This window comes from Chelmon rostratus, chromosome 17 (genome assembly GCF_017976325.1).
Source record: "Chelmon rostratus isolate fCheRos1 chromosome 17, fCheRos1.pri, whole genome shotgun sequence".
Classification (NCBI taxonomy): domain Eukaryota; kingdom Metazoa; phylum Chordata; class Actinopteri; order Chaetodontiformes; family Chaetodontidae; genus Chelmon; species Chelmon rostratus.
This window is the reverse complement of record NC_055674.1, coordinates 12,140,766-12,167,687: the sequence shown is the minus strand read 5'-3', so window position 1 is coordinate 12,167,687 and position 26,922 is coordinate 12,140,766. Positions and strand designations below refer to the sequence as shown.

The following is a 26,922-nucleotide window of genomic DNA, read 5'->3' as shown; positions in this document are numbered from 1 at the left end:
CATTTAAGCCTTTACGAAACCAGCTATCAAAAAGAGCACCAAGGGGCCAGAGCATTCCTATTAACCCGAGGACCTCATGAAATTTAGATTTTTATGCACTGCTCGTGAGCTCTGTTCACTTCTAAACACTTCATCACACACACAGAGACATGCACTGACCAGATTCTCTGTTAGACTTTTAAAAATCAGCTCATTAAAATTAGATTTAGTATTTATTATGTGGCTATAATAATAAAAATCAAATCCTACTGAATATAATGCTATAAGACACATATCCATCTGTCAAATGTTCATTTTTGCACAGTTTGATTTGAAGTTTTTCAAACAGAGACGTGCAGATCTGTCTGATTTATTGTGTCCAGCCAAAGCTGAGCCACGCAAAGCTTTTGAGAGTCTCTCATTGAAAATAAATGCAACATAAAAATAAATGTTCTCATTTTAAAACAAAGACATATGCAGTTCTTACTATTGTGCTAAAAAAAATGTGATGACAGCCACATGGAGTCTACAGAGGATTTATTTTGCATTGCAAGTACAAAAATCCTGATGCAACAACATTTAACACAAAGGTCATGTGTAGAGGACGACACCAATAAATAGACAAAGCAAAGAGGATATTAAACATGGGCGCAGACGAATCAGGATTAAAACCACTTCACAGTCATATGTGTGCGAGCCCATTCACCGAGACAACCCTCAGCCTCCCTCCCACCTCGGTTCAGGGGGCAGTTGTCACACAGAGGCAGCAAAGTGAACGACGGTTGACGCTGGGAGAAGCACAAAGGGAGAGCAGCAACCCAACCCCTTCTTACTCTCCCAGGACCGAGGGCAGTGATGGGAGAGAGACAAAGGCCGGCCCTCTCTTAGCCTCAGTGCAGGAGGCCCTGCTGTTTGTGCCTGTTCTGCTCCCCAAAAGTGCCTTTTTACCAGCAGTTCAACAGCTCTGTCCCTGCTGGTGATGCTGGATGCCACCTTGCTGGTACATGACAGCATGACAGGGATCCCACAGTGCCAGCGCAGGGGTGAGGACGCCTGTGGACAGAGGCTGGCAGGGCTCAGCGGTGCTAAAACAACACACTTCCTCAGTCCAAAGGGAAGTCACAGGAATTCCGACGGGCCGCCCAGGCGGTCTGGTAGATGGACAGGAAGTCTTTATATCGAGGGGCACACCCTAACCAAGCTTCCCCGAAGTGTTCTGACCCCGTGAAGAGAAACTCTCCTTCCCCAGGCTTCACGTGGCACTGCAGGAGCGTGTGGATGTGTCCACGCCAAGGCGGGCCAGGCCGAGTGGAACCAGAGGCGGCCGCCTGTTGCTCGAAGACCCCGCTGCGCTGCCAGTACACCCTCACTGCTGACACCTCCACCAGTGACGTCTGACGGCCAGAGTCATGGGAGACGTTCTTGATGGAGCCTCGGACCACTGACAGAACAAAGAGCAGAACCATGTCTACACACTGCACGAGGAGGAACATTTTAGTGTTGCAGCTGGGCCAAGTGGAGCTTTCTATATTGTGTTGGTTTAATGTATTATGGTGATTTTATGAAGTGATCTCAAGTTTTGTCTGTCAGATCTGTGGTGGAACCAGCCAGTGCAGCAGTGGAAAAAATTTAGTCAAGTAAAAGTTTTCACACGACTCATGAAATGGAAATAAATCTGCCTGCATTTTTGTACTATGTTCAATACTGGAATAAATGAATGTACTAAGATGACAACAGCAACTGTTTCCAGGGGACTCCAGAAAGTGGTGAACACACCCTCTCTAGGCTGGGACACGATTGTTGTCCCTCCAAAAAACAAAAGAAAGTGTTGGGAAAGCTCACTTTCCAGCACCAGTTACTGAGAGCCAACTTGGCAACAACAAGCGTGTCCCAACCACTGCACCACTTTTTAGTGTCCCCTGGAAACAGTTCTACACGCAGCATTTCTGTACTTGGTTGCATTTTTCTCACTCACAGTACGAACATATCTTAGTAGGAATTCAACAGTGCTCTGTCAATGTGTTTACATTTCATACTGAGCAACTGATCTTGTTATTTGTAGAGGAAAATTATTATGTACCCACCAAAGTCACTGTTGCAGATGGCCATGAGGAGTTCTGTGTCATTGCAGGGTCGGCATGAAGCTGTGGGTAGAAAATCAGTACAGAAAATGAGGAAGTAGGGTTTTTTTTCCATGTAGCGTGGGGACGTTTAGCTGCATCAAATCATTTTGCTAGGTATCCTTTTCCCACGTTTTTCTGTCAGTCATAGTCCCCCTCTCCCAAACCACGCACGGCCTAGCGCTCAACAGTCGACGTTGATGGATAGATGGGTGTCACATCTCCTCCCTAACACTTCACTGACTGAAAATCTGACACACATTCCAGCTCCATTCACCAAAGAGTGAAGAAACTGGGGGTTAGATGAAGGAATGCTGCTCCTTTAAGGGTCTGCCTCCACATCAAAAAACCCTCACTAGTCTTGACCCTGTGTTTCACTCCTATTGTATCTACCTAATTGAGTGACCCTGTGCCAACGCAGGAGACGGCAGGAGTCAAACGCTTCTACCAGACTGGCAATGCAGAAAAGATAGACCAGCAGCTGTCTATTATGGCCACAGAATGACATCACCGCACTGGGACAGGCCCGCACACATGGATAAATGCTAATAAACAGACATGCACAATGAAAAGGCATTTGTGGAATCTGCAAAGTATTTGCCGTCTCAATTCAGGCCCCTTGGCCCGTTGCCCTCCAGCCGCCCTGTGGTCTGCTCTGTCTCTGGTGCTTTGTCCCCCGATGGAAACCAGACAGCCGGACAAAACGCAGGACTGACCAGCAGCTGCATGCTCCAGTCAGCATGATTGGGGTTGGTAATTAAACAGACGCAATTTTTTCCTACAAATTATCACCGGTGGCTCCCTCAAAAATGCCTTTAAAATTGCATTAGAATTTTTGGCTCCACTTTCCAGTGAGGCATCCTTTAGGAAGGATTCATAAGTTGTGACTTGTGGCATATTAGGCTGCACTAATGCTTTATGGGCCAGTTATAAACCATTATCAGCAGGAAAATCCAGTATGTTTAGGTTTATAATTTATTCTTGCTAATAAGGCAGTTAGAAGAGTTATAATAAATGCTTCATAAGTTGTTGGATGGATTTTGGTCACAATCCTCTGCAGCCATTCTAAGATGAGTTGATCATACTGCCCCATCACTGAAAGGGACTTTTCATAATCTGGCAACCTAAAAGTTGGCCTTATGAATGTCTTATAACTTGTCTATAAAGCTTATTAATCATTAATAATGTCATTCCTTCAATGCTCATTCCCTTTATACAAAATGTAGAAATGCATCTATTTTGGGCTGATCCTCATGAAACAAAATCAGAGGTACTTTCTAATAAGGCACCATTTAATATGTTTATGATTTATAAATAATGGCTTATTAACATGCATTAATTATTTGTCAATCAGCTATAACCCATTAATAAGAGCAACATTTCTGGGTTGCCAGTTTGAGAAAAATCCATTTCTTTGATGTTTATCCTTCCTGTTTCCCAATGAGGCCGTTACATAGGATAGTAAACCATTAATAAATGCTCATTAAGTTGCTAGTAAAAATAGATAAGAACGATAGAGAAAAATCTCTATAAAGCAAGTGATCATATAGTTTCATCAGTAAAAGGATATTTCACAACCTGGCAACCTACAAATTTATCTCATTAATTGGTCTTATAACTGAGTAAAGCTTTAGTAAATTGTTTGTTATTTCTAATTATTATAACTTACAGTTATATTGTATTACCAGAGTGATATTTAAGACATGAATAAATATTAGGGGGCATGTGCTCACTGTGAAGCCCGCTGTGGCCCAGGTTGGGTGCAGCACTCCTGTTGCCCAGCAGCTCGTATCTGAAGCTCATCGTGCGCCTGCTCCAGGCTCCATCGCTCTGCGGGCTGGACTGGAGGTAGATGGCGGGCCTGTGCGGACCGTCTGCCCGGAAACAGAACACCTGATGCTGCGGCCGCCCGCCGTCCGTCACCAGCAGCTCCAGCTTGCCGGCCCGTTCAATGTACACGCTGGCTCCGCGGAGAGAGGGAGACGGTTTGATGCAGACAGTGGTGCGCCGGGCGGACAACAGGTTGGGCTCCAGGACCACCCGGAGAGCCTGGCCCGGGTATATCCACCTCACCGAGCCCTCTGTGCAGCGCAGCCGCACCTGGAGCACGATCCTGGAGTCCACACCAGCTGCAAAACCGCTGGATCCAGCGGGGAAACCCGAGGAATTAATATGAATTACTACTACAAATGACTGCTTTTGTCACAATGGCGTTAACAATGGTTAATAAATCATTTACGAGGCTGATGCTTTATAGATCCGCCACCAATCACAACACATTTAGGTTCAGGTTGTAAAAGATCCCCCCTGCTGGAGTTTGTCCTTTTTTAATTAGTAATAATGCAGCTATAAATGTTAATAAATCATTGGAAATCATTCTAATGTTTCTGACTGAGACTAATAATTAATACAATCAGCAGTTATAAATATTAACAAGTCTGCTTTTTTTGCATCGAATTTGCAGTTGTAAGCAAAGTGTTAATTTTTTTTACAGATCGTCTGCACTTTTCGCAGCATCTAAGCCAAAAGCTGTTCTTATTTAATGGCTTTTAACCGATCAATAAAGTGATAGCTAATGATTTCTGAATATAATTAAAGCCATTAGAAACTGTGCCTTCTAAACGGCCAGTTTGCCCGTCGCCCCTCTTTAAAATGCAGCAACCCTGCAGAAATCAGAAAGTTGCCTCACCTTCCGGACCAGTTGCACAGATCGGCAGCGCAGTGGCGCAACTGAAGAGTCAGCATGTACGTGAAAACAATCACGTTTGGCAACATCTCAACCACAAAAAGATGGAAACCCAGACAGAAGTGGACGGTGTGGCATGGCTGGAGTCTGTCTGTGAGCTGTGCGAGCGCTCTGCTGATGATCCGACTCCACGGGCTGCTCTCTCTCTCTCTCTCTCTCTCTCTCTCTCTGTCTCTCTCTCTCTCTCTCTCTCTCTCACACACACACACACACACACACACACACACACAAATTAAGCCTGATCCAGTTGTTGGGGACTGCCGGCCTCTGCAGGTCCTTTGTCTTTGCTCTCTAAGGGGACCATCAGTTTGGCCATCTGTTAACTTTCTGCACAATAATTCATTCACTCCTCAGAGACTTCATTTTTTCTCTTTACTCCGCGTCTCAGTGAGGTTTCACCTTTGCATTTTACGGCCTGTGTGTTTATCTCATCTACTCTGAAATGCAAGCGCTGAGTAGAAATAATAAAATTCCAAAAGTAAATAAATCAGTGAAACTTTTGATCTCTGACTCTGCTTTAAGAGCAGTTTACTGAAGTCCGTTTCAAAAGTAGGCCAACTAGAGGGGGAAAAAAAAGAGAAAGAGGATAAAAGGAGAGGAACTCGTGTGTTTGTGTGCTCGGGCTTCATCTAGTGGCGGGATGACGCAGCGCACCGTCTCCTCACATCTGGAGGACTGAACGCGCTCTGAAAACACCGGCAGCAGGAGGAGGCTGCGACTCCACTCATGCGGTGGATGAGCGCAAAGCGGAGCCAGCTTTCACCGCTGATTAATCCACCGAGGACGACTGGCTTCGTTTCTGCGGGGCCTCTTTGTGCAAAATAATAAGAATAATTTGGCAGCGTATCAAGGTCTTGCCGGTGGCGACATCTTGTGGAGGTGAAACTCCGCGGACCGTAACCAGGCGGGCCGGGCTGCAGCTTGTCCCGGGGCTCGGCTCTGGACTGGGCCCTGGGTGGCGTCACATCAAAGGGCTTTCGCCGGGTTTGTCGTGGAGTAAATTACACTCGTGTGGAGAATTTGGCCAGATGTCTTCTGGGCTGCAGGGAAAGCCTTTGCTGCTCAGGTCACTAAATCTGCAGGTTCGGGACCTGATCACATCTGTCTGCACCACGCGCGTTTTTTTTCCAGAAAACACGTGCGGATGAGCGAAGCTGCGGTGACGCATTTCAGGCGTGATTTTAATTCAAAGCGCGGTGATTGCTTTCCATTAAACAATAAAGCCTGCGCGCAGCTTTGCCGTTACGGCCCGAGTCGTCTCCATTTAAAATAATGAGGCAGGGACCGGACGGAGCGGCCTCGCGGGAGCAGCGGATGGTCAGGCTGGGTCATGTGTCCCGGAGAGACAAAAGCTAAGTCAAAATGAATGGAGGCTTTGTGCGCGGAAGAAGTGGCCTCTTATTGGCGCAGTGCAGCCTGGATCCGTCACTGTAGGCCTGTCATGGACCGAGGTAGTGCAAATTGTGTGTTATCAGAAAAAAATCACAGTCCCTTATGGGGGATCTCTGCGAGATCTGGGAGAAAACCCGCACTTTAAAAATGCCAAACCTCCGCTCAGCCGGCTCGACCCGGGGTCACAGTGTGCTGCAGGCTTCTGTCCGAGCAGCACTCAAACGCCTCACTGACGCTATAAAGTCAAATCATTCACAGCCTTTAAATGAAATCTGTCAAAACCAGCTCACCCCCACAGATCTACAATCAGTTTAAGGCCCTTTGAAGCCTGCAAAGTGAACGCGTCGAGGTGAGGATAAAGATAATGACGTTGCTGATGAAACAGGAATATGTAGGTGAGTTTTCATGCGTAATTAAGATCTATTTTCTTTCTCATGAGACATGCGACACCGCTTTTTAACCGCTTCTTACGATAAAAGGACAGAAATTCAAAGAAAAGCAGCTGTATGTGAGATCAGGCCCCGCATGTCTGAGTTGCACCGGAGGGGTCAGCAGAAAAAAAATAACCACTTTTTAAATAAAGAAATCCTCACGAGAACATTTTTTTAATCTGTCGCGTGTGTTCAGTCCTGTTCCCCAAATCCTCAGAATAATTCATACAAACAAAAACTTGATCAGCAGCAACTTTAAACCAATTTTGGATGGTGACCCCTGCACAAAACAGCAGGAAAGCCTCGATAAAAACACTCCACCCAACCGGCTAATCGAGCATTTTTCCATGAGGACTTTACAGTTTTCAAGACTTCAGCGCTTCAATATGCAGACGCTGGAGATTAATTTCCATGAATCAAATATCTCTAACTCGATTCTTCGATTATTTCGATTATCTGAAGTGATCCTGCGGCCTGCAAACACTCTTAATAATTAGTTAGGTGTGAAAATGACAGATTGTAACCTTCAGTTCACAACTTTATGGCTTTTTTATAATTAAATCTGTGAAAAACATGACTGTAAATTTGTAAAAATGCGTAACTTTTTATTGGGCAACACTGTCACAACCGAGTTGATATTATGGGATTATTCCACAGAGATTATAATAAACTTGTTCTTGATAACAACAAGATTAACAGTCATTTTAACAAGATGACAACAGTGACACTGAATGCAACGAAACACTTATTCAACTCACAATGTGACGTTCACTTTTAATTTTCTCAGCAGCGTATTAAATATTTGTATGTACACGTTTGAAAGTTACATAGAAAAAATATAGGATTACAGTCGGCGTGTTAGTTAGTAGCTTGTAAAGCTTTTTTTTTTTTTTTAATATAAGCATATCTTAGCCTCCTCTGACCTCCGCGCAGAGCACATACTCATCTTTTCCCTCTGAAAAAGCCTTCGTCCGTGCTGCTCTCTCTCACCGTCACTGTCAGGAAGTTCATGGTGACGTCCGTCACGGTCACAGTGTCCACGTTGGTGAAACAGGGGGCCCAGGACGAGGCTGGGCCCGCGGACGAGTCGTGGAGGGCCTCGGCCTTTGCGGGGACGCCGTCAGGTTGCTCCCGGGGCAGACAGCACTCATTCGCCTGGTGTCTGCGGGCTTCTGCAGAGTGCTTCAGCTTCCTGGGCTGAGGGATAGTCATCCCGCTCACACAACTAGTCCTGTGCGCCCCCGGACCACTGCTGCGCACATCTGGATCGAACGCGCAGCTGTAGGACAACCTCGCGCCCCCCACGCGTCTGTGCCCGCTGCAGGATTTGGGCGTTATCGTGGTCTCCTCCTGAAACCTCTTGGTCAGCTGGATGAGGCTGTGGTCTGACATCTCCCCGTGAGGGTGCAGGCGTCGCGGCATTTTGGACACACCGTGTGACTCCTCCAGGAGCCTGCCCCGTTTGGCGTCCGGCTCTGCGGAGCGGCCTCCGTCGTCTTTACCATAATGTAAATGCAGCTTCGGTTTGCGACCTCTCTTTTTGGGGATCCGGGTGGATTCTTGGACTGTCAAGGCAGCTGGCGGAGGCGGCCTGGGCCTCCTCTCGAGCTCCGGTGGTCGGACGTGGACACTCTCTCCTCTGTTGACCGCGCTCGGTGGGAAGATTGTGGGAACCACAGTGCGTAAACCCTCCCGGGCCCTCGGTGTTATGACAGGCTCCGGGATGGGGTAGGAAACCTGGATCCCCCTGGGACCCTCTCCTCTAAATTCATACGTCTTTTCTTTGGCTTTGGCTTTGGCCTGAGGAGAGAGTAAACAACGTTCGTGAGAAGAGGTTTCCCAGAGATGGAAATTTGAAGCCTCCTGAGGAAATTTGAAGGTTTAAGACGAGCAGCTGGAGGTCTGTTTGGGCCTCTTCCTCAAGCTGCTTGGCTTTTTAAAGGCATGCATGTCAGATACATATATAAACAATGTAGAAATACTGTACCCAGCCTAACCTCATGAAATTTGCAATAATTTTACTGCTTTGTTTGGAAGTCTGAATCACACCCAGCGGATCGGAAATTAACGAGACCGTAGATGCCATAACATGGAAATGATTCATCACCTGTTCCGCCCGAGAAAAGCGACACGATGAAAAGAGAAGCAGAGGAATCAAAAGCTTCACCCACCTTCAAGAGAAATGTCTCGGGTTTGGGTCCCCTCTTTTTCGGCCCGAACAGCTCCCTTTCGCGCTCCCTGACGAATGAAAATGATTCAAAGATTCAACACAACACATCAATAAAAAGATAAAGATCATTTTCACATTTTCTGACTTCAGTCTATCATTCAATCGGGAAATGGATTTTTCCAGGAAAGGGCCAAACTTTGCCAAATGGAGCCAGATTTCCCCACGTTTTTACTCAGCTTTTTGTTAGAAATGAGTTCGATCAAAATGAAAAATATGTGAGAATAAAGCAGATGTCCTGTTTGCGACGGGGGAAAACGCCATCACACTTTGCAACCATTCGAAGTGGAAACTGAATCACCTCGCTCCACTGACACTTGTTACCACTTCCTTTTCGGAAAAATAAGATTTAAAGAGTCGAATCCACACAGGAAGCCTCATGTTGTTTTTTTTCTGGACGCTTTTCGTCGCGCAGGACGCGCGGTGCCATCTCGGCTCTGCGGAGCGGCCTACTGCTGCGCTGTCAAACCCTCACCTCTCCTCGAAGGCGGCGAAGAGACGTGCGTCCAGAATGTTTTCCTCCGGCTCCCAAGTGCTGTACCTTCATCACAACAACGAGGAGAAGAGGCGTTTGTTAACACAGCGCGAGCGGATCACACGTCAAAGCGCACACGGGCCCGCTCAAACACTTTTATCAAAGCAATCTCGCTGCGTGCGCTGCAATTACAGACTACGTAGCGGACACCCACTGACGCATGGTGAACCCAGCCATTGCAAAAAGCTACTGTGGACTTTAATACGTCCCAGCTGGCTGCAGCTCAGACATTTACAAGCCCCGACTGCTGCACACAAGCCACCAGACATACAATAAACTGCACTAGGGCACGCAGAGCAGATATGATAACCATTAAAAAAAAAAAAAAAAACATCCAGGAGCTGAATAACGACAGTCTGAGGTGGTGCAGTTGTACGAGCGGCCAGGATGGAGCGCTGTCCTTCACAGCCTCGGCTAATATACTCACTTCTGAGACCAGCCCTTCCATTTCACGAGATATTCCCAGCGACCCTGCAAAGCAGATCCGTAACAGATTCAGGTTATCAGAGGATCGCCTGTCGGCGCAGCACAAACAAATGGTTGCGTAATAGGTGTGGAGACACAATCTGCGGGTGAGAAAAGGCAGCAAATACCCGTCTGATTCGCCGTTTAATGATGGACTCGGCTGCGAAGACGCTCTCACCAACAGCCGAGAGCTCCATGATTCACCATGCACCTCGTTTATTTCTGTCTCTTTTATTATATTTGGCTTCCCCGTGTCCTCGTCGGGTTGTTTAATTCCGCACATCCCATAATACGCAATCTGGAGTGGACGTCATCACGTCTTTTTCTGTTGCCAGGCACCGCGGTCTGTAGGACGGATCGCGTTGGAGCACATTGGCTCAGTTGTTGCTACGTGCTCCGGGTTTCTGAGTGGAGGGGAGGAGCCCCGCTGCTCTGGCTGCTGCACAGGAATGTCTGGCACAGTGGGACAAGCGGAGCCAGAGGCTCCCGGAGCGGATCCACGGACCCCCCCTGAGGTCCCCAAGGGGGGTCCCTAGAGTCCAGACCGAAAGAAAAAAATGTTTAATTTCACAAGCATTTTAAAAAAAATGAGAAATTAGCCAATGAGAGAAGAGCATGACTGGTTTAACAAAAGGCTTCATCCTTACATTTACACAAAACATCTGTGAATATTATCTATATGCGTAAAATCATGAATTAATCAACAATTAAATTCAAAGCAATACACTCACAAACAGAAAGCGTTGTATGAAATCTGCAGCAAATGTAAACATAAACGTTCAGATATCTGTCCGTGATCACCTGGCACAGCTTTCCCCTTTCCCCTCAGACACACGGTGATTTGGATCAGTTTACAGGTTTATTATTGATTATTTAAAAGAATTAGTTTCAAACAAGCTGCGGCAACACGTTAACATTATCGGCCGCTTCAGGTTCACGGTGCTGCAAATTAAAAGAAAGCGGTCCGTGCAATGCCGTGCCACGCGTCACGCGACTTTTGCACATTAACGTTTTTACGCACGCTGTGACAGCGCACGATCCCTCACAGTCTGCGCACATAATTCAGCGTTGAGCACGACAAATAAAAAAGTATGTTACATACATGTACTGTATGTGTGAAGTCTTCTTCTAATGATCATTTCAGGTGTTGTATTTATATATTTCTTGTTGTAGCACGAGTTCAATCTATTGTACTTAAAACAATAAAGGGAAGTCCGTTTATTTCTACTCATTATGAATAATACTGTTATGCGAAATATTTCTACAAGCCGAAGAAAATGTCAAATATGGTCCAAAACGATCGTTTTAATATCGAGTTCACAAGTGAAAAAACAAGCAGCACAATCACAGACATTAATAGCTGTTTATATTCTGAGGGGCTGAATGATTTTATTCAAGGTGTCACTTTATTTGGCTTTGATTTGGATTTGGAGTTGATTTCAGCCAGCAGGGCAGAGTCTGACTTACCTACAAAAGCTGAAGTTTATTTATTATTTAAATTTAAAGTTTGAACCTGCTGAGCTGCCTCGTGTTTATGTGAAAATAATCTAGAACAAATTGAGAACAAACTCAATGGAAGAAGGTTTTGTACATCTACAGACAATAAAGATTTAATTAAATCTTCAGTCCTTCTTGTATCAGTATGACCATATGGGCCTGTTGTTCCTGAGGTAATTTTTTAACCCGCAATTGTTGTGATATTATTAACAGATTTTGTTATTATTACTATTCTTATTATTATCATCATCATCATTTATTATCACTGTCTGATACGTACAAATAAAACGAATTATTTTTATTATATTTAATTGAACATAAAATGTTTGTATTTCTGCAGTCAGTAGCAAATTATTATTATTATTATTATTATTATTATTATTATTATTATTATTATTATTATTATTATTATTATTATTATTATTATTGTTATATAGTTTTGCCTAGAAGCCAGGCTTTATATTGGAATAAATAAAAGATATATATATTATACTGGAATATATTTAACAGCTACCGTGGTGGTGATGAGAATTCACTTGGAATATTAATCACACAAATTAATAACAAGCAGATGGATTGAGGAGCGGAGCTGTTTCTTCATTTTCTGCAGGCCTCAGGTGCAGTTTTCCACATTCATCAGCTCTTCGTTTTAAATGACATATTAAAATAAAATAAAACGAAACGAAATACACTCTGACCAGCAGAACCGTGTGTGTTAATCTTGCGCTCTTTGTACCCGTCAAAGCCTCCAGCTCACACACATCTTCCACTGAACTGAACTGAGCTGAGCTGAAGGTCAAACACATGCTGAGGATTTCATTATTTCACAGAACGCTTTAAACGCAGCACAGCTGGGCGCAGGAGTGGAAATCCGTTTTTCTCATCGTCAGATTTGAACTCTTCCTCTTTTCCAGTTGCTTTAAAACGAGCAAAGACGGCACAGAGGTGCAGCCTGCTCAGGCCTGTGAGGCTTTATTAACCACACGAAGAAGGCACATCATCATCACCACAGTGTTTGTTGGTGCTGGGACTGAACCGCCTGCTGCCTGAACCTGAAACCACTGACCAACAGCACCTGGCCAGGATCACCTGGCCTCTCGCTCAGGTGGCTTTAAAACATGTTGCAGTTTTCACAGCTTAAAGGCGATGCTGTGTATCTGACGCCAATTTAACGCAAATTCTTAGTTTTATTGACAAATATTGGCCACAAATGTTTTTCTCTCCATTTTTCCTGCAGATCTGTTTCGCAAACTCTGAAATCCTGACTTAATATTTACCTTAAATGGCGCTCAGGAAAGCGAACAAGCAGGATTTTTTTAATTGATTTGAACAATTTGTCAGGTTCATCGGACGTGTGCTCGTTTCCTGCAGATGTGTGAGATGAAATCGCAGCGCAGTGGGGGAGGCAGTCCGCCCCGTGGAGAGGCGCAGCAGCGTTAAAACCCAGCCCGCTGGGCGACAGATCCGCTGCTATCTGCCTGTTTGAATTCTCCCCGCCGCCGAGCAGACAAAGGCGGGCGCGCCGCGGACAAAAGATGCGTTGTGGCCGCCGCCGAAATATGAACCACCATTTTGATAGTCATAGCCTGTGGACCGACATTTCCTGTCGGTACTGTAATGGCCAGAGCCTGCGCGGTGTGCGCGCGGAGAGGGAGGCGGCCGGTGCGGCGCTGCGAGGCGGCAGCCCCGCGCGGACTGCCGCGGCTCTCTCCATATTTGGCTGCGAGGCGATGCGAAGCGAGTCTGCCGGAGCCGCAATGGCGACAGCCGCACATGAATAAACAGTGCTGGCTCTGTGAGAGCGTTGCTGGCTCTCTGGTTTCTGGGCAACCGCTGCACACAGCTCGCTTCTCACTGTCCTACTTTACCGGGCGACATTTTCTGCCGAAGGTGGCTCAGACAGAAAAACCTCAAGCTGTGCGGCTGCGACCTGCACGCTTGGCCGTGTTGTGTGTGTGTGTGTGTGTGTGTGTGTGTGTGTGTGTGTGTGTGTGTGTGTGCTTTGAATTAGAAAGCATCCTTCATGCACCCTCCACCACAACACCAGCTCTCTTTCTCACGCTACAACTATTTGGGGTTTTCAGGTTAGACCTATTTGTGCTCAGCAGCTCTTTCTCTTTCTATCGCTTCATGCATTTGGAAAGAAAGCCATACCACAATTAACGGAAGCCCCTTGTATTTCTTATTTTAAATTATCTATTTATGAAGAGCCGCTTCATTTTGTGAGCAACAGGCCTCCGCCGGGTCACACGCAGGGCTTTAAATTAGCCCAATGATCCCGCTGCTGACACGGTGCTGTGAGGGGGAGATGAACCCGACACTGTGCAGGCTGCTGGGGGGCACGATGATAAAGGGGGAATGTGAAACATCACACTTGGTCTATAAATATGCCCCCCGTCCCCTGCTCAACGATGTTTCAGTTTCCTGCTGCTGTATGGCTGCCTCGCATAGTTGGTGCAAAGCCATGAAGGGCCTATAGAGATACAGGCTGAGAGGGAGACATGCGAGCAGTGCGTGAGATGGGCTGAGTTCCGCACATGAGACAACGGGCCGTGTCATGCGTGTCTTCGGTTGGCTCTGGTCCCCTGTGGGCCTGTCTGGATTAGAAGCTCACGCAGCCCAGACAGCTACGACCATGCCTTCGTTTTTTCTTTTGTTAATTCATATGTTTCCTCAGATTATAAAGTGCCAGTGTCATATTTGAAAATGGAGTAAATTAACTCCAATTTCTCCCTCTTCAGCGGGTTATTCTGCTCGAGCAGCAGGAGAGGAGAGCAAAATGTCTGGTTCTGGGTGTGAGCATGAGTTTATGCGTCGAGAATAATGAGTCAAAAGTGGAAGATGAGGTCACTCTTCCGCACAGGTTGCAGATCTGCAAAAGCATCGGGTGGTGCCGCCTTTGGTGCTCCACCCGCCGTTGGCCGTTGACCTGAAAATAATTTCCCTCGGTCTTGATGTTGTTCTGACGGCGGAAAACAAGCAGAGTCGACTTCTAAGGGCAATGGCAACATTATCCAGATCACGTGGGAGTTCAGAGAGAAATAAATTAATGCTGAAAAACTATGACATGGCTCCTTTAACCTCAATCCATCTGATTTAACTGGAACAGACACAAAGAGAGAATTTGTTATTTATATAATTTACTGACCCCAAAGCAGCCTGTGCATCAGCATTTAAACTTCCTTCTTCCTTGGTTTTTTTTTCCTCTTAAAGGTTTCTGTCCTATCAGCATGCTGTGATAGGCAACTCCCATAACTAAAGAAGACATGCACTTTCACATTCCTGAGCCTTTCTGGCATTCAAAAACATTCACCAGTCAATCTTTCTTCCAGCCTGAGATTCCAGCACAACGGCAACAAGTTCCCAGATCAGTCCTGCAACCGCAGGCCTGGTAATGCCCCTCCTGAAGGCTGAGAGAGGCCCACGCAGCATTTGGCAGCGTCAGGACACATCAGGGCTTGAAAGTGGGCGTCTGAAGCTTTGCATGTGTGTCTGTGTCTTTGTCGGCCTCAGCTCGCCTGTCCAAATTTTACTGTATGATAATGGTGGAGGAGAACTGCTGTGTCATAGTGACATGCCTTTTTACGAGAGAAAACAAGGCCGTTTATAACAACTTACCCAATGTTCTGGAAATGCCACGAAGCCTGTTGCAGGCACATATTTAAATGGAGCATAATTGACGCCCTTCCCTGCCACATTGTGCTGGACTGCACACACTTGTAAAGCCTCGTGGTGGCCAAATACTTACCGTACCACGAAGCCTTTCTTCTTGATAGAATCTGAGAATTACATAACGGCCTTCCCCTGCCCTCCTCCAGTTATGCTGTGTGTTTACATTCCTGCTCGGGGTCAAGCTACAATAGAAAAATAATGCACGGGTAAAGTTTTAATAATACAAGTGGCCGGTGCAGTCATGCAGTACAGAGGGCCCTTTGTGCAGGATCCTTTGTGATTATGCAACACGATCTGTTTTTCTGTTCATGGTTCACAAGCAAGTTAGTGTTTCTAGTGTTTAATGTTCCATTCTTTCTATGTATGAGCAGAGAGGCTTCAGAACAACTGCAGGACATGAGCAATGATGCAAAAATCTTCCAGTGGAACAGAGGAAAAAATAAAACAGCGACAAAGTACGTTCAATATGTCGACATGCCCAGTCTGTACCCACCACATATCAACGCAACAACATGTCAGAGGTCATGTCTCTTTCTTTATTGTGAAACATACCATCCAATAAGCTGTGCCAACAGCAATGAGTCAACCAACTCCCGCTAGAAGATGCTTCATAACAATCGTTTTGACTTTGAACCAAGTGCAAGAAAGAAAGAACAAAACAAAGCCAAAGATAGAGACCAGAAAGGAGCGAACAGACTCAAAATATCGTTCAAAAAGGACAAATCACTCGCAGCTTCGGACGCAGACAACATCTCGCAATGTTTCTGAGCAACAAATTAAACGTCAATAAATATGAGCTCTTCATTTTCATTATTATTATAGCATTTTAGCATTCTCACTGGTTTTGCATTAAATGTGCATGGAAGGCAATTTAGACTCAAATGAAGGTTACATCCACGTACGAATTTTCAGCAGCATAATCAAAACAGCTTGCACTCATTGGATCGCATGTAACAGTATACAAAGCCAGCCTCGCAACTCATCCCTAACCTGTGTGAGGTCCTCACGAATGACCCTGGTAGCTTTTTCTAAAGGAAATAGCAATAAAGTGTGTTTAGTCAAATTATTATAATGAGCTTCAATAGCAAAATGAGATGAATGTCGCTAATCTGTGTGGCATTAAGAGGCTCCAAACAAGACTAGCACGGGTGTTTTTAAAGTAACTCCAGCAATACATGAGGTCAACAGTAAGGTCGTGAATCACAACCTAATTATGGTGGGAATCAATACGTCGTCTTAACAGGAAGTCACACTTTTGATAAATCAGACCATTTTCTTAATGGTAACTGACCTTTGAGGAAGTAAATGCCACACTTTTTTCTATAAATGTTTGCTCAAGGTTAAAATGTGCAATATAGATCGGGGCTGTAAGGGCATAGAGTCAATGGTGCCTTTGATGCATCTCAAGAGTGAGACAAAAACCTGACAAAAGAAAAGTCATCCGTTAAAGTTTGTCGACACAGCCGAGTGCACCCCGCCATGTGTTTACACTGTGCTCAGACACACCTGTAACTAAACATGCCAGTTCATTCTGAGGGTGCCTGTCTGGAGTAAAAACCTGTGAACTAAGACTTACAGAGAACAGCTGATTCTCCACGAGCAATGACACAAACCATTGTATGAAAATGTAATTAAGTGCTTTCAATTTGATCTTTGATCACCATATATTCAACAACTTTCTCTCTACCCTCTATCAGGACCAAAATAAGTGATATTATTCATACAAAATATGTATAAACCTTCATACATCTCAGGTTATAAGTTTGGTACAGGTATGAAACAACAGCAAAAGTATCCCATTAAGCTCCATATAACAAATAAACTGATTTTTTTTTTCCAGTGGAATACATCCACCCGAATGGATTCGCTCAAATCCTCGAGGGCACTTTCTTGGCTACAACGTCACAGAGGAGTTACAGTATAAAACATCATAAGAAACATATTGAATTTGAATGATAAATTATAAATTTCCACATATACAAAATTCTGATGTTTTTACATATGCACATATTAACAGGATCAGGATCGGTCACTGGTAGTCCCACTTTACAAAGTTTCTTAGAAAGAAACGTATTCCTTGAAGGTGACGGTGAGACTGTTTGTTGTGATGTCAGTGATTATGATATTTCCCATAAAAGGGGAGATTTTTTTAACGGGCGCTTCTTTCGATTTCTCCGTGGATTTCTGTGTGTCTTCTACCACAGGAGGTGTGTTTTTGACGGCAGGCTCGGGCTCCGACTGTACTTCCGGCTCCACCTGCTTCTTAGTCTTTGGGCAGCTGAGGTCCATTGGCTCCTCTTGGCTGCCGGAGTCCACGACCTCGTATGTGCATGTGCTGCTGTGGCGTGGGCCACTACAGTGGAGGTCCATAGGTTTGTCCTGAGGCGGCGTGACCACAGTGCTGGGGACACTGAAGCTTCTGGAGGTCAGGTAGACTTTAGAAACGTTCCTGTCCTCCGCGGGATCTGAAAGCTTTCGCTTGCGGTCGTTGGGGAAAGAAGGGATCCTGATCTGGTCGACGGCTGTAGGGGTCGGGATGTTGGTGTCAACAGCCCATGACGTCATGGGTGAGCTGGCGGTGAGCTGAAGGGGCAAATCGTCCGGTAAATCAGCCTGACCGCGAGCCACTTCGGTGTTGTATTCCTCTGCCGTGCTTGGCGAAGGTTTGGAGAAATGTCTGTCCTTCTGGGAACACTTTATGGGATGCTCTGCAGCAGGGGGGGAGCTGCCATTACAGATCTCTTTGGGGATACCGTTCTCCGGGTACTCCAACATTTTGGCTGTGTGTGCTGGATTGTTCTCTGATGGTTTGGTGTTTTGGGGTTTCTCTTCACTCGACGACTCCCCGTGTTTACCCTTTGCCCCGTGAACCTTGTTGCTGTCCATATATTTGCTCATGACAATAACAATGCGTCCGTTCTTGTTTTTGTTCTTGATTATCTTCATTTTGCTGCTAATAGCGCTCGGCAGGGTTGCGTCTTTAGGGTTGGGTTTAAGGGCATGTTCGCTTTCAGCCTCTTTAACGGCCGGTTTCCTCACCTCCACTGCCAGTTCTTTGACTTTGCTCAAGCAGCCTGTGTCTTTGTCACGAACCCATTTCTGCTGCAGGGCCAGCGGTAAGTTCCAGCCCGGATTGGCTGGTTTACCGGCCGGTTCCTGAACATTCACCACCTCTTTGAGCCTCGAAGCCTGCGCGTCGTACATATTTGGGTCTGGCTCATAGTGGTGGTGCTTCTTGCTGTTGAGCTGGTAGATGAACTTCTTCTTGCCGTTGCTCAGCTGGTCGGCAGGCACCTCCTGGCTGCTGGGCTGGTACTGATGGTGCTTCTTGCTGTTCAGCTGGTACTGTTGAGCCTGGGGGCGCTGGACCTGGACGGGGTCGAACTTAAGGCTGCCCTCTGCATCCTGAGATGATTCCTCGAAACCTGCAGGGATGCTGGACCTCCTGGCAAATGATGGTACCTTGAAGAAAGAGACAAGACAGCAAATTGAACATGTTTTCATCAAAATCTTACTGTTAACTTAAGAATGTAATAAACCAAATAAGCAAAGTGTTGCATTCTGGGATCTCGTTTCATTCCTTTAATATAAATAGAATGTGACTAAAATGGTGGAGAACATTGAAGGGACTCTCCAGAGATTTAGCATTCATCTTTCATAAATTTGGGGGGCTCACAAGAGAAAAGAATGGTCAAAAATTATAGCAACAGAGGCTGAGATATCCTGATTTTTAGTCAAGAATATATATATGAAGTTCCTACATTTCCCAAAGTGCAACTACCCACAACAATTTGTTTTACCATCCCTATCTGGCAAATCCCAAAGTCTTTCAATTGCCATGTAATATAACCTTTTAATGCAAGGTTTTATGGAATACATTTGCAGTCTCCATGCAAGCCCAAGATGAGATAACCCCAATGACATCACAATGACATCATCAGGGTTATTTTTTTCCACATTAGAGCCATTATACCTATGCTTTCAAAGGTGGAGAATAATGATTAAACCGACTGTTATGTGTGAGGCTGCGAACAAACACGCTACGGCTAAAATACGCAAACCTGCACGCTAAAATACAGTTAGAACTTCAGTTTACAGGATGCCCATCAGGAATCGAAATTAACTAAAGCTATCCAATCAGTGGCCATCTTCTGACCTCCCTCCCACCATCTCGCCCCCTCCCCCTCCTCCTGGACAGGCTGACCCCTCGGGCCGTCAGAGGGGCAGTGCAGCGGAACGCTCAAGACGCTTTGGCTGTGACCTCAGGTCAGAGAAGTGCCACCAGACATGTCACGCTTTATCCCTGATCGCTGGCCACGTGTGACTCTGGCAGAGTGGTATGCCTCTTAAGGAGTGACACTGCATAGCAATCAGCTCAGAGTCTCTCAAAATATATAATCACATTTGGCTCAGAATACGGTCCTGTGAAGGCCTCAGCTAAGATAGTCAAAGCACGACTGGAGTGCTACTTTAGCCGTCTATTTTTGTCCTGAGAAACATTTGCAAACGGGGAAATGAAAGAAAACATTCAGACTTCACAGATTTGCGGTGCAAAAAGACCCCAGAATAGCAAGCGAGACACTGTTTTGCATATGAAGCTATTTAGCATAAAGAAATAATGAACATGCAGATAAAACGAGTGCACTCAAGCAGCGCTTACGTAACCTCAGGCAACACAACACGGTTTCATGATGGGTTTGGGGAGGAATCCAGCTGTATCCCCATCCTCTCTTTGCCTTTTACTCCACTTCTCTTAAAGGCATCTATAAATAACCGCGACCATAATGACGGCCACTCTAAAACACCTGACAGGACCCTTCACCTCCCGGCCTCTCGCTGAGTGGCCCTTGCAGAAAGGCTCAGGAAAAGCAGGACTTTTTCCACAGAGACTGTTGTGATTCATCAGTGGCGAGGATGATAATTACCTGCAGTAAAAGATGTTTTGGTTTCGGCCCCCGTTTACGATATCCCATCAGCTGCTCCTGCCTCTCTCTGTGAAAACAGAAGATAATTACATTTTCTTGCACCGTATTTGCCTTCTATAGACAACATCTCATCTGACAGGCAGTGGTTCACCTTCCTGCATTAAAAATCAACTCACATCGCATAAAAAACGAAGGGTTTGACATTTGGAGATTAGTGCTTTTACGCCTATTCAAGGTCAAAAGTGGAATTTTGATTCGAAGGGCTAATGAATGCCCGCACGTGACCCGCTGCAAAGCATTGTGGTCCTTATTTGCATAGCTCTCCATGGTAATCGGCCCATTCCATATTCTCATTATCCCGGAGAAATTCAATTAAGGCTACAGCAGGGAGAGTCTCTCCCTGTCTTTCAAACATCCTCCCTCCTTCTGCACGCCCATCCTCTTCCTACATTCAATCTCTAATTAGGGTCATGAGGTAGGGGCCATACAGGAGAAACACAACATTGCGGTGCACTTCTGGGATGTGAGCTGCAGCTGAAAACACGCAAACCGCCGTGCTTTCTGCGTCGCGATGGCTGCACTCTGAAAATGCGGGGTGATAAATATCGGAGTCATAACAAACATCTCTTGGAGCAGTTTTTATTGAGGGTGGAGAACAGGAAAGCTGTTATTGTAGTTGCACAGACTAGACTAAGCACTGGGCTGCCGTGACGTACTGCTCCCTGATATAAACCTTGACTCATCATTGGCTCATAAATAACCAGCGGCGGGTGAAGGCCGGCTGCACACCGGCGTCACCGGGCATGCGTGAAAAGCCAGCCTATTGTTGGCCTCTTGCTACAGATGTTCAGGCTATCAGAGCTGCCAGAATATCGCCATTATAAACAGTCCACGTTTTAATGCTATAATGTGTGCGATTTCAAACAGCATCCAACGGGGTGACCCCTATTCACAGAAGATTTGGCAATTACAGCCTCCCTTGTCGGATCCCCTCCCCCATCCTCTGGGAGCAGAGAGGAATCCACACATACACACACGCTGCAGAGGCAGCACTCCATGACCATCAGCACAGAGCCAGGCGCGCACACACACACACACACACACACACAGCCAGGCAGGCAGGCAGGCAGGGAGGCTGTGGGGAGAATATGAGAGCGGTACACTGGAAACGCTGGAGAGCACTGTGTGTCAATTAGCCTTTTCAGAAATGCGAATTCCTTTCCCCAGCCATCATGTCTTTACCCAGCCCCACGAGCGGCCTGCTGGCCTGCAGAGAGAGACCATCTCACAGGCCTCGCGGGTCCGGCAGCCCAGGCGAGATGTGGTTGCGAACGCGCCTCAGGGCTAAAATGACAGTGGCATTTGTATTCATTTGCATCTAAAAACCCGGAGGTTGACATTTATGCGTTTCTGATTATTTCTATTTCTATTAAGCCTGCTCTTGACCCAACATTGAAAGCAGCTTGACAATTTATGCATCCAAGAGATATTCTGTCCCAACGACAGTCGAGTGTGGTGTGGCAAAACTAGTGTTCCTGGACGGTTTTGTCCTGGGTGGAAAAACACTACATGAAATCCAGCCTGATAAAGTAAAGCACAGCTGGGCCTGATACTGCTGGTGATGAGAATCCCATCAGGCAGCAGCTTGGCCTCCTCACATGAAACCACAACAAACACGCTGTCTAATTCAGCACCTGTCCTGCTAAGGCCTTACAGCTGCAAAGCAGATTAACTGCTGCAAAACACGCGAACATAAACAAATATTTGTAGTTTGATCCGCGTGGAGAGCATCGCTTTTTTCCACCCTTGCTGGTCCGTCATGCGTCTTCTTTGGGGGGAAAAAAGGGGGCAGCTTCAGCTCCTTTTGTGGAATTGGGTCACGGCATGCGTGGAGCCCTCTCCTTCCTGACGCAAAATCGAGTAATAGCTCGATCATTTCTTACAATTTACGCCTTATTGCATGAATCCACGCGTTTCCATTCGCATGATTTAGGAATTCTCACTACCACATCCCCAGCCTTTTCCCCAGGGGACAGTCCTGTGGGGAGGGGGGAGGGCGGAGGGGAGGGGAGGGGGGGTTGGATCAGCGATAGAGTTACTGGAGTTCCTCCCATGCCCATATATGGTCACGGCTGAGCTGGAGGCTGCGCGGCCTCGTCCGAAGTCCACATCTCTCTCACCTGTGTTGAAACGCGACGAGGAGACGCGGGTCAAGGATGTTTTCCTCTGGCTCCCATGTGTTGTATCTGCGGAGAGGAGCAAACAACTGTCAGAGCCATCACGTGCACACTTCCTTTTTCTAACTGACACACACACACAAACACACACATTCCCACATCTTCACCATAACTGTGCCGAGTGGACAGGTAGGACAGACCTCCACTTTAATGCCAAAAGACGTGTTTTTGTACATTTTTCCTCTTACTTCGAGATTTGGAACATGTAAAACAAATATCCGTCACATTCCCGCTTCAACAAATCAACCATGAGGGCAGAGGAAAAAAACTGTCAAACAAACATGGCCTGTAGCCTATATGCTCTCCAGTCGCTCCTCCAGCAGCAACATACAGTCGGCCATTTTAGCACCACTGTCTCGTAAATTCGCTGGCAGAGCAGAAATAATTAAAACGGGATTACATGGCTGTGCCTACCCCCTTCCCTCGCATAAATTAGTGAAGGCATCCGCGGATACACTGAAACACATACCGACCGCGCTCTCCCAGTTCACACACACACACACACACACACACACGGTGCGCGCGCACGCCCTTGATGAACGGCATTTTGAAGTAACAACACTTGATTTAGTGGTTATATATATATATATATATATATATATATATATATATATATATATATATATATATATATATATATATATATATATATATATATATATATATGCATCTTTTCTCTGCGTCCGCTCCACGTCTGGAAACGTTGCGTTGTGACTTACTTGGGAGACCAGCCCCGCCACTTGACCAGGTACTCTATCTTGCCCTGTGGATGGTGGAGAAGGAGAAAAAAAAATGTACAAAGATGTTGGTGAGGCTCATGTCAAACGCCGATATTACGACGTCCGGAGCGCGTTTGCAGACGTGCTCCCTCTCTGTTACCTTGCGGATGCGCTTCTTTTCGATGCCCTCTACCGCAAAGACGTGCTCTCCGGCGGCAGGGAGCTCCATTCTCGCCTGGATCCGATCGCCGGGGACAGGGGAGTAGGTGAAATGTCGATGTGCCTTCCGCTCGGTGCGTGCTGTGCGCGCTTGGTAGTTTTCCAGTTGTATCCAAATCCAACCGTATTCCCTCCACCACTCCTCTCTCTCTCCCTCTCTCTCTCTCTCTCCCTCTCTCTCTCTCCTCTGCACACTCCACAGTCCTTGCTCTGAGCATACAGATATCCACAGTAGTGCGGCTGCGAGCAGCTCCTTTCGTGCAATAGCCTCAGCTCGGTGCATGACGTCAGGAGGGGAGGGGGGGTGGAGACCTTGCACAGAGGTTGGGGTTTATCCCGTGCGTACTGGACTGCAGGAGGCAGGAGGGATGTCTGGAAATTCAAATCAGCCACTACGTTACTGTCACATATGCATAAAAATCCACTTGTGCAGTTTTATTGTTCCTTTTCAACGGCGAAGCTGCTGGAAACTCCTCCTCCAACAACTGACTGCGTAAAAAAAAAATACTTGGAGTGGTTGATTCAAGTGCATATCATATGTGGGTGTTAATTAATGGATGCATTTACAACAGATGCATATGCTGCTATTAAAATGAACATATAAATAAGACAATCTGTTACAGCTGCATCAGGCGCGTTATTGCTGCCAAACGGCACCTGAGGGAGCTGGAAATGACTAGTTTCGTGTGCGCTCAACTGTCTCCAAACGGAGCCTCCACGTCAGTCGAGAACACTTTTATCAGGAGGTTTGTGCAACGATGCACCAGCAAAGACAGTCTTCTGGGGCTCCAAAGTGTGTGCAGCGTGTCACCCGAGCTTGTTTATCGTTTCTAACTGGCTGCCGGATGAAAGACAAGTTCCCCTTTTATTTCCGACCCCCTTAAAAGCAGCGCAGTTGTAGACGTGCACACAGAGGCTTCCAGTTCGATCTGCTGACTGCGCCGCGCAAATATAGGTCAGCCACACTCTGATCGTCAGACCAGTGCTGTCCTCTGGGCTCAACTGCCATTAATTTGACACTCAGCAGAGCGTTGCTGCGCAGCCTTCGGTCTACCTGTGGCAACTTTTTAATGGTGAGCTCCCACAATGCCAGAGCGCGCAGCTCGTTTCCCCCGAAATCAACATTACAGCCTGTTACTGCGTATTATAGTGGTTCTCCCTCTGCATCTTGACAATCTAAATCCAAAAACATAAACCACATCGCCAGCGAACATGTACCCTGTGCTGTAAATGTCATCAGCATTAAGTCACTTGGATTTATGGGGACTTAATTGGAAACATGGGAGGAATTGCGCCTCCGTGCATCAAATACATGCTTCTGTGCGTAAACTGCGACTTGAGCGCATGGTCGCGATCAAAAAAAGGAGCAATTCGTTTTGGTGTGCGGCACTGGTGGCGCCAAAAGAGAGCTAAATCAGCCAAAACCCGATGCTTGTCTTGCTCTAAAAATAATTCAGCACCACAAGGGTTAAAATGAAGCCTGTAAGCAGAGCGGCAGCGGCCAGCCTATTAAACACAGGCACGATATATCTCTGCCCTGCCATATAAGGCAATGGACAAAAAGCGCCGAAATACGGCATTTTTCACTCATTCATTCCCGAGTTTCGCTCTGGAACTGGGTGCAGGAGGGGGTTAAGACTCTGTCGGTCGCAAACATGCTCGATTAAAACTCCTGATTTGCGCCTTATTCCTGTTTTTTTCCAGTGCCCTTCAGCCGCGGCCAGGGAGCGCATACGCCCTGCTTCCCTAGCAACAGCATGAAAGGAGAGAGAGACAGAGACAGAGAGAGGGAGAGAGAGAGAGCGAGGGAGAGACAAACACATAGAATTTAAGTTTGTGACAAACAAACGAGCTCTTGATAAAAAAGGCACCACGGAGCTGTCGTTTCCTCAAACATTATTGAGCCTTTGGGGAAGATCTTATCGAATCGAAACGCACATCCCAAAGCAAACAGGTCTGAGAGCTTTAGAGAGCAGAAATTGGAGTTGGAGGTGTTCTGTTTACTCTGCGGCTACCCAAAATACAAATTATGTATCATTTAGTGTTTGCACTGACGGGAATGACGCCTGGAGTCTGCGTCAAGACAGAGATGATCATTTAGAAAATCCTCTGACTCAGACTGCCGACGTGATCTGATCACAGCTCGATGTAACGATGAGAAAGCTGGATGTGTTTGGAAATACTTCCCCCCAAAAAATCAATAGAGTTTTATCTGAGCGGCTTTCAATCTATTGATGAGTGGAACAGCGTCACCGAGGCGCAGAATGACGGGGTTTTTCTTAATTTACAGACATCACAGGAAGCGTCGAGCCCTTATAGAAACCTTTCGTTCGCTCTTTAAAAAATATTTATTCGTGTGTGTGTGATTCATGTTGACAGTTCAAATCACTAGAAACACTGAGAGGGGCCACCTCCTTTATAACAGTGGTATATTTACAGCGTTGTTGGTCCCAGGTGTGCGTGCGCCCTCTCAGGAATGCGCTCAGGTGAGTTCACGTCCCCCTTTTTGCACTTGTTCATCTGTGTCATCTGTCTTTTTTTTTTTTTACATTCAATACGCTGATAAAAAAAAGTCGCTGACTGGTGATCAACTTTTTTTTCTCCCCCAGAGATTTGATTAGCCGACACATGAAATTAAACTCATTTTTTTTTAAGACACAAAACTAACAAGGCGCTGCTGAAAATCTGCCGGCGCCGATCAGGTGGTTTGGTTGAGAATGATCTGAATCAGCTGTTCAATCCCACATTTAAGAGCGCAGAGACGCATCTCGTGCAGTTATTTGGGGTGTGAAAATGCCTCCAAAATGAGCAGCAAACACTTGCTCCTTTGTAAATGTTCACGTCTTTCAAAACTCTTCTTGTCTCCTACTTTCTGGAATTGAAATTATCTTCTTCTCCTTTTTTTTATTTTTTGGTTAAAAATGCTCCATGAGTGCTTTTGCAGAAACCTTTCAACGTTTATTTTGTCCTTGCTGCCGACCGTCAAGGTCAGCCGAGCTGTTATCTAAAACAAGAGGATAAAGTCAGGGTCAGCCTCTCTGGTTTTTATCTCGTGCTTGGAGGGACTCTTTTCAAACAGCCTCGAGCAGTCTGCTCTGCTGTGCGTCCACGCTTTCCGTGATCACACGCGGGAAACAGAGAATTTATTCGCTGTAAAAGCAGGAAATATTTAACACCGCAACTTTGTCTGTGAGGTATGCTTGGGTGTGATTTCCACGCAGTGACGGAGAGCAGACGGGACGGCTGTGGGTGCATGAAAGAATGTGTGTGGAGCGCGTTTGCGTGGGTGTGAATGTAGGAGGGCCAGGGTCAGGTTAAGTCCTGATCTCTGGTCCGGTCTCAGCAGGAACGCGCAGACAGCTCAGCCTTGTGACCTGTTGTTTTTCATTGCAACACAATTTCTTTCTTCATTCGCCCTTTTTCTGCCTCACACACACACGCACACACACACACACACACACACACACACACACACACACACACACACACACACACACACACACACACAGCTGACTCAAACTCCACAAGCAATCCACAAAATGGTGGCTCAGGAGGGGGAAAGCCAGGAGGCCTCCCCTCCTTGGCACCCGCCACCCACGGTGCCAAGAGTGCCAACTGAGGGAATGGAGAGATGAGGGGAATGGAGGAGGGAAGCTTGGGAAAGTGCGGTTGGTGCGGAGGGAGGGAGGGGAGGGAAAAAAAGGTGTGGTGGAAAGAGGAGAAGAGGGAGGATGAGGGGCACAAAGAGGAGACAGGGG

At 46.3% G+C, this 26,922-nt stretch overlaps 3 protein-coding genes across 3 annotated transcripts; all 3 read right to left on the bottom strand.

Annotated features, from left to right (window-relative positions):
- Window positions 1–499: 499 nt before the first annotated feature.
- Window positions 500–4,948, bottom strand: LOC121621219 (meteorin-like protein). Its single transcript, XM_041957611.1, has 4 exons — window positions 4,789–4,948; window positions 3,833–4,239; window positions 2,064–2,123; window positions 500–1,420 (listed from the first exon to the last, which is right to left on the bottom strand). The coding sequence occupies exons 1-4, from the start codon at window positions 4,872–4,874 to the stop codon at window positions 1,083–1,085; spliced, it is 891 nt and encodes a 296-aa protein (XP_041813545.1). The 5' UTR covers window positions 4,875–4,948; the 3' UTR covers window positions 500–1,082.
- A 2,533-nt stretch (window positions 4,949–7,481) lies between these two features.
- On the bottom strand, window positions 7,482–10,222 carry cbx8a (chromobox homolog 8a (Pc class homolog, Drosophila)). Its single transcript, XM_041957114.1, has 5 exons — window positions 10,024–10,222; window positions 9,858–9,901; window positions 9,371–9,436; window positions 8,840–8,906; window positions 7,482–8,468 (listed from the first exon to the last, which is right to left on the bottom strand). Exons 1-5 carry the CDS (start codon window positions 10,090–10,092, stop codon window positions 7,611–7,613), a joined length of 1,104 nt encoding a protein of 367 aa, XP_041813048.1. The 5' UTR covers window positions 10,093–10,222; the 3' UTR covers window positions 7,482–7,610.
- Window positions 10,223–15,579: 5,357 nt separating this feature from the next.
- Window positions 15,580–23,424, bottom strand: cbx4 (chromobox homolog 4 (Pc class homolog, Drosophila)). Its single transcript, XM_041957113.1, has 5 exons — window positions 23,106–23,424; window positions 22,946–22,989; window positions 22,170–22,235; window positions 19,990–20,056; window positions 15,580–18,526 (listed from the first exon to the last, which is right to left on the bottom strand). The coding sequence occupies exons 1-5, from the start codon at window positions 23,172–23,174 to the stop codon at window positions 17,123–17,125; spliced, it is 1,650 nt and encodes a 549-aa protein (XP_041813047.1). The 5' UTR covers window positions 23,175–23,424; the 3' UTR covers window positions 15,580–17,122.
- Window positions 23,425–26,922: the final 3,498 nt, after the last annotated feature.

What these genes read in the sequence shown, in the direction of transcription:
- LOC121621219 (XM_041957611.1), bottom strand. Translation starts at nt 4,874, where the DNA reads ATGTTGCCAAACGTGATTGTTTTCACGTACATGCTGACTCTTCAGTTG. An exon ending in CTGTGCAACTGGTCCGGAAG is followed by an intron (nt 4,240 to 4,788) that starts GTGAGGCAACTT and finishes CGCTGGATCCAG; the next exon opens with CGGTTTTGCAGCTGGTGTGG. An exon ending in GGGCCACAGCGGGCTTCACA is followed by an intron (nt 2,124 to 3,832) that starts GTGAGCACATGC and finishes TTCTACCCACAG; the next exon opens with CTTCATGCCGACCCTGCAAT.
- cbx8a (XM_041957114.1), bottom strand. Translation starts at nt 10,092, where the DNA reads ATGGAGCTCTCGGCTGTTGGTGAGAGCGTCTTCGCAGCCGAGTCCATC. An exon ending in TTCGCCGCCTTCGAGGAGAG is followed by an intron (nt 8,907 to 9,370) that starts GTGAGGGTTTGA and finishes TTCATTCGTCAG; the next exon opens with GGAGCGCGAAAGGGAGCTGT. An exon ending in CCGAGACATTTCTCTTGAAG is followed by an intron (nt 8,469 to 8,839) that starts GTGGGTGAAGCT and finishes CTCTCTCCTCAG; the next exon opens with GCCAAAGCCAAAGCCAAAGA.
- cbx4 (XM_041957113.1), bottom strand. Translation starts at nt 23,174, where the DNA reads ATGGAGCTCCCTGCCGCCGGAGAGCACGTCTTTGCGGTAGAGGGCATC. An exon ending in CTCGTCGCGTTTCAACACAG is followed by an intron (nt 20,057 to 22,169) that starts GTGAGAGAGATG and finishes CTGTTTTCACAG; the next exon opens with AGAGAGGCAGGAGCAGCTGA. An exon ending in CAAAACATCTTTTACTGCAG is followed by an intron (nt 18,527 to 19,989) that starts GTAATTATCATC and finishes TCTTTCTTCAAG; the next exon opens with GTACCATCATTTGCCAGGAG.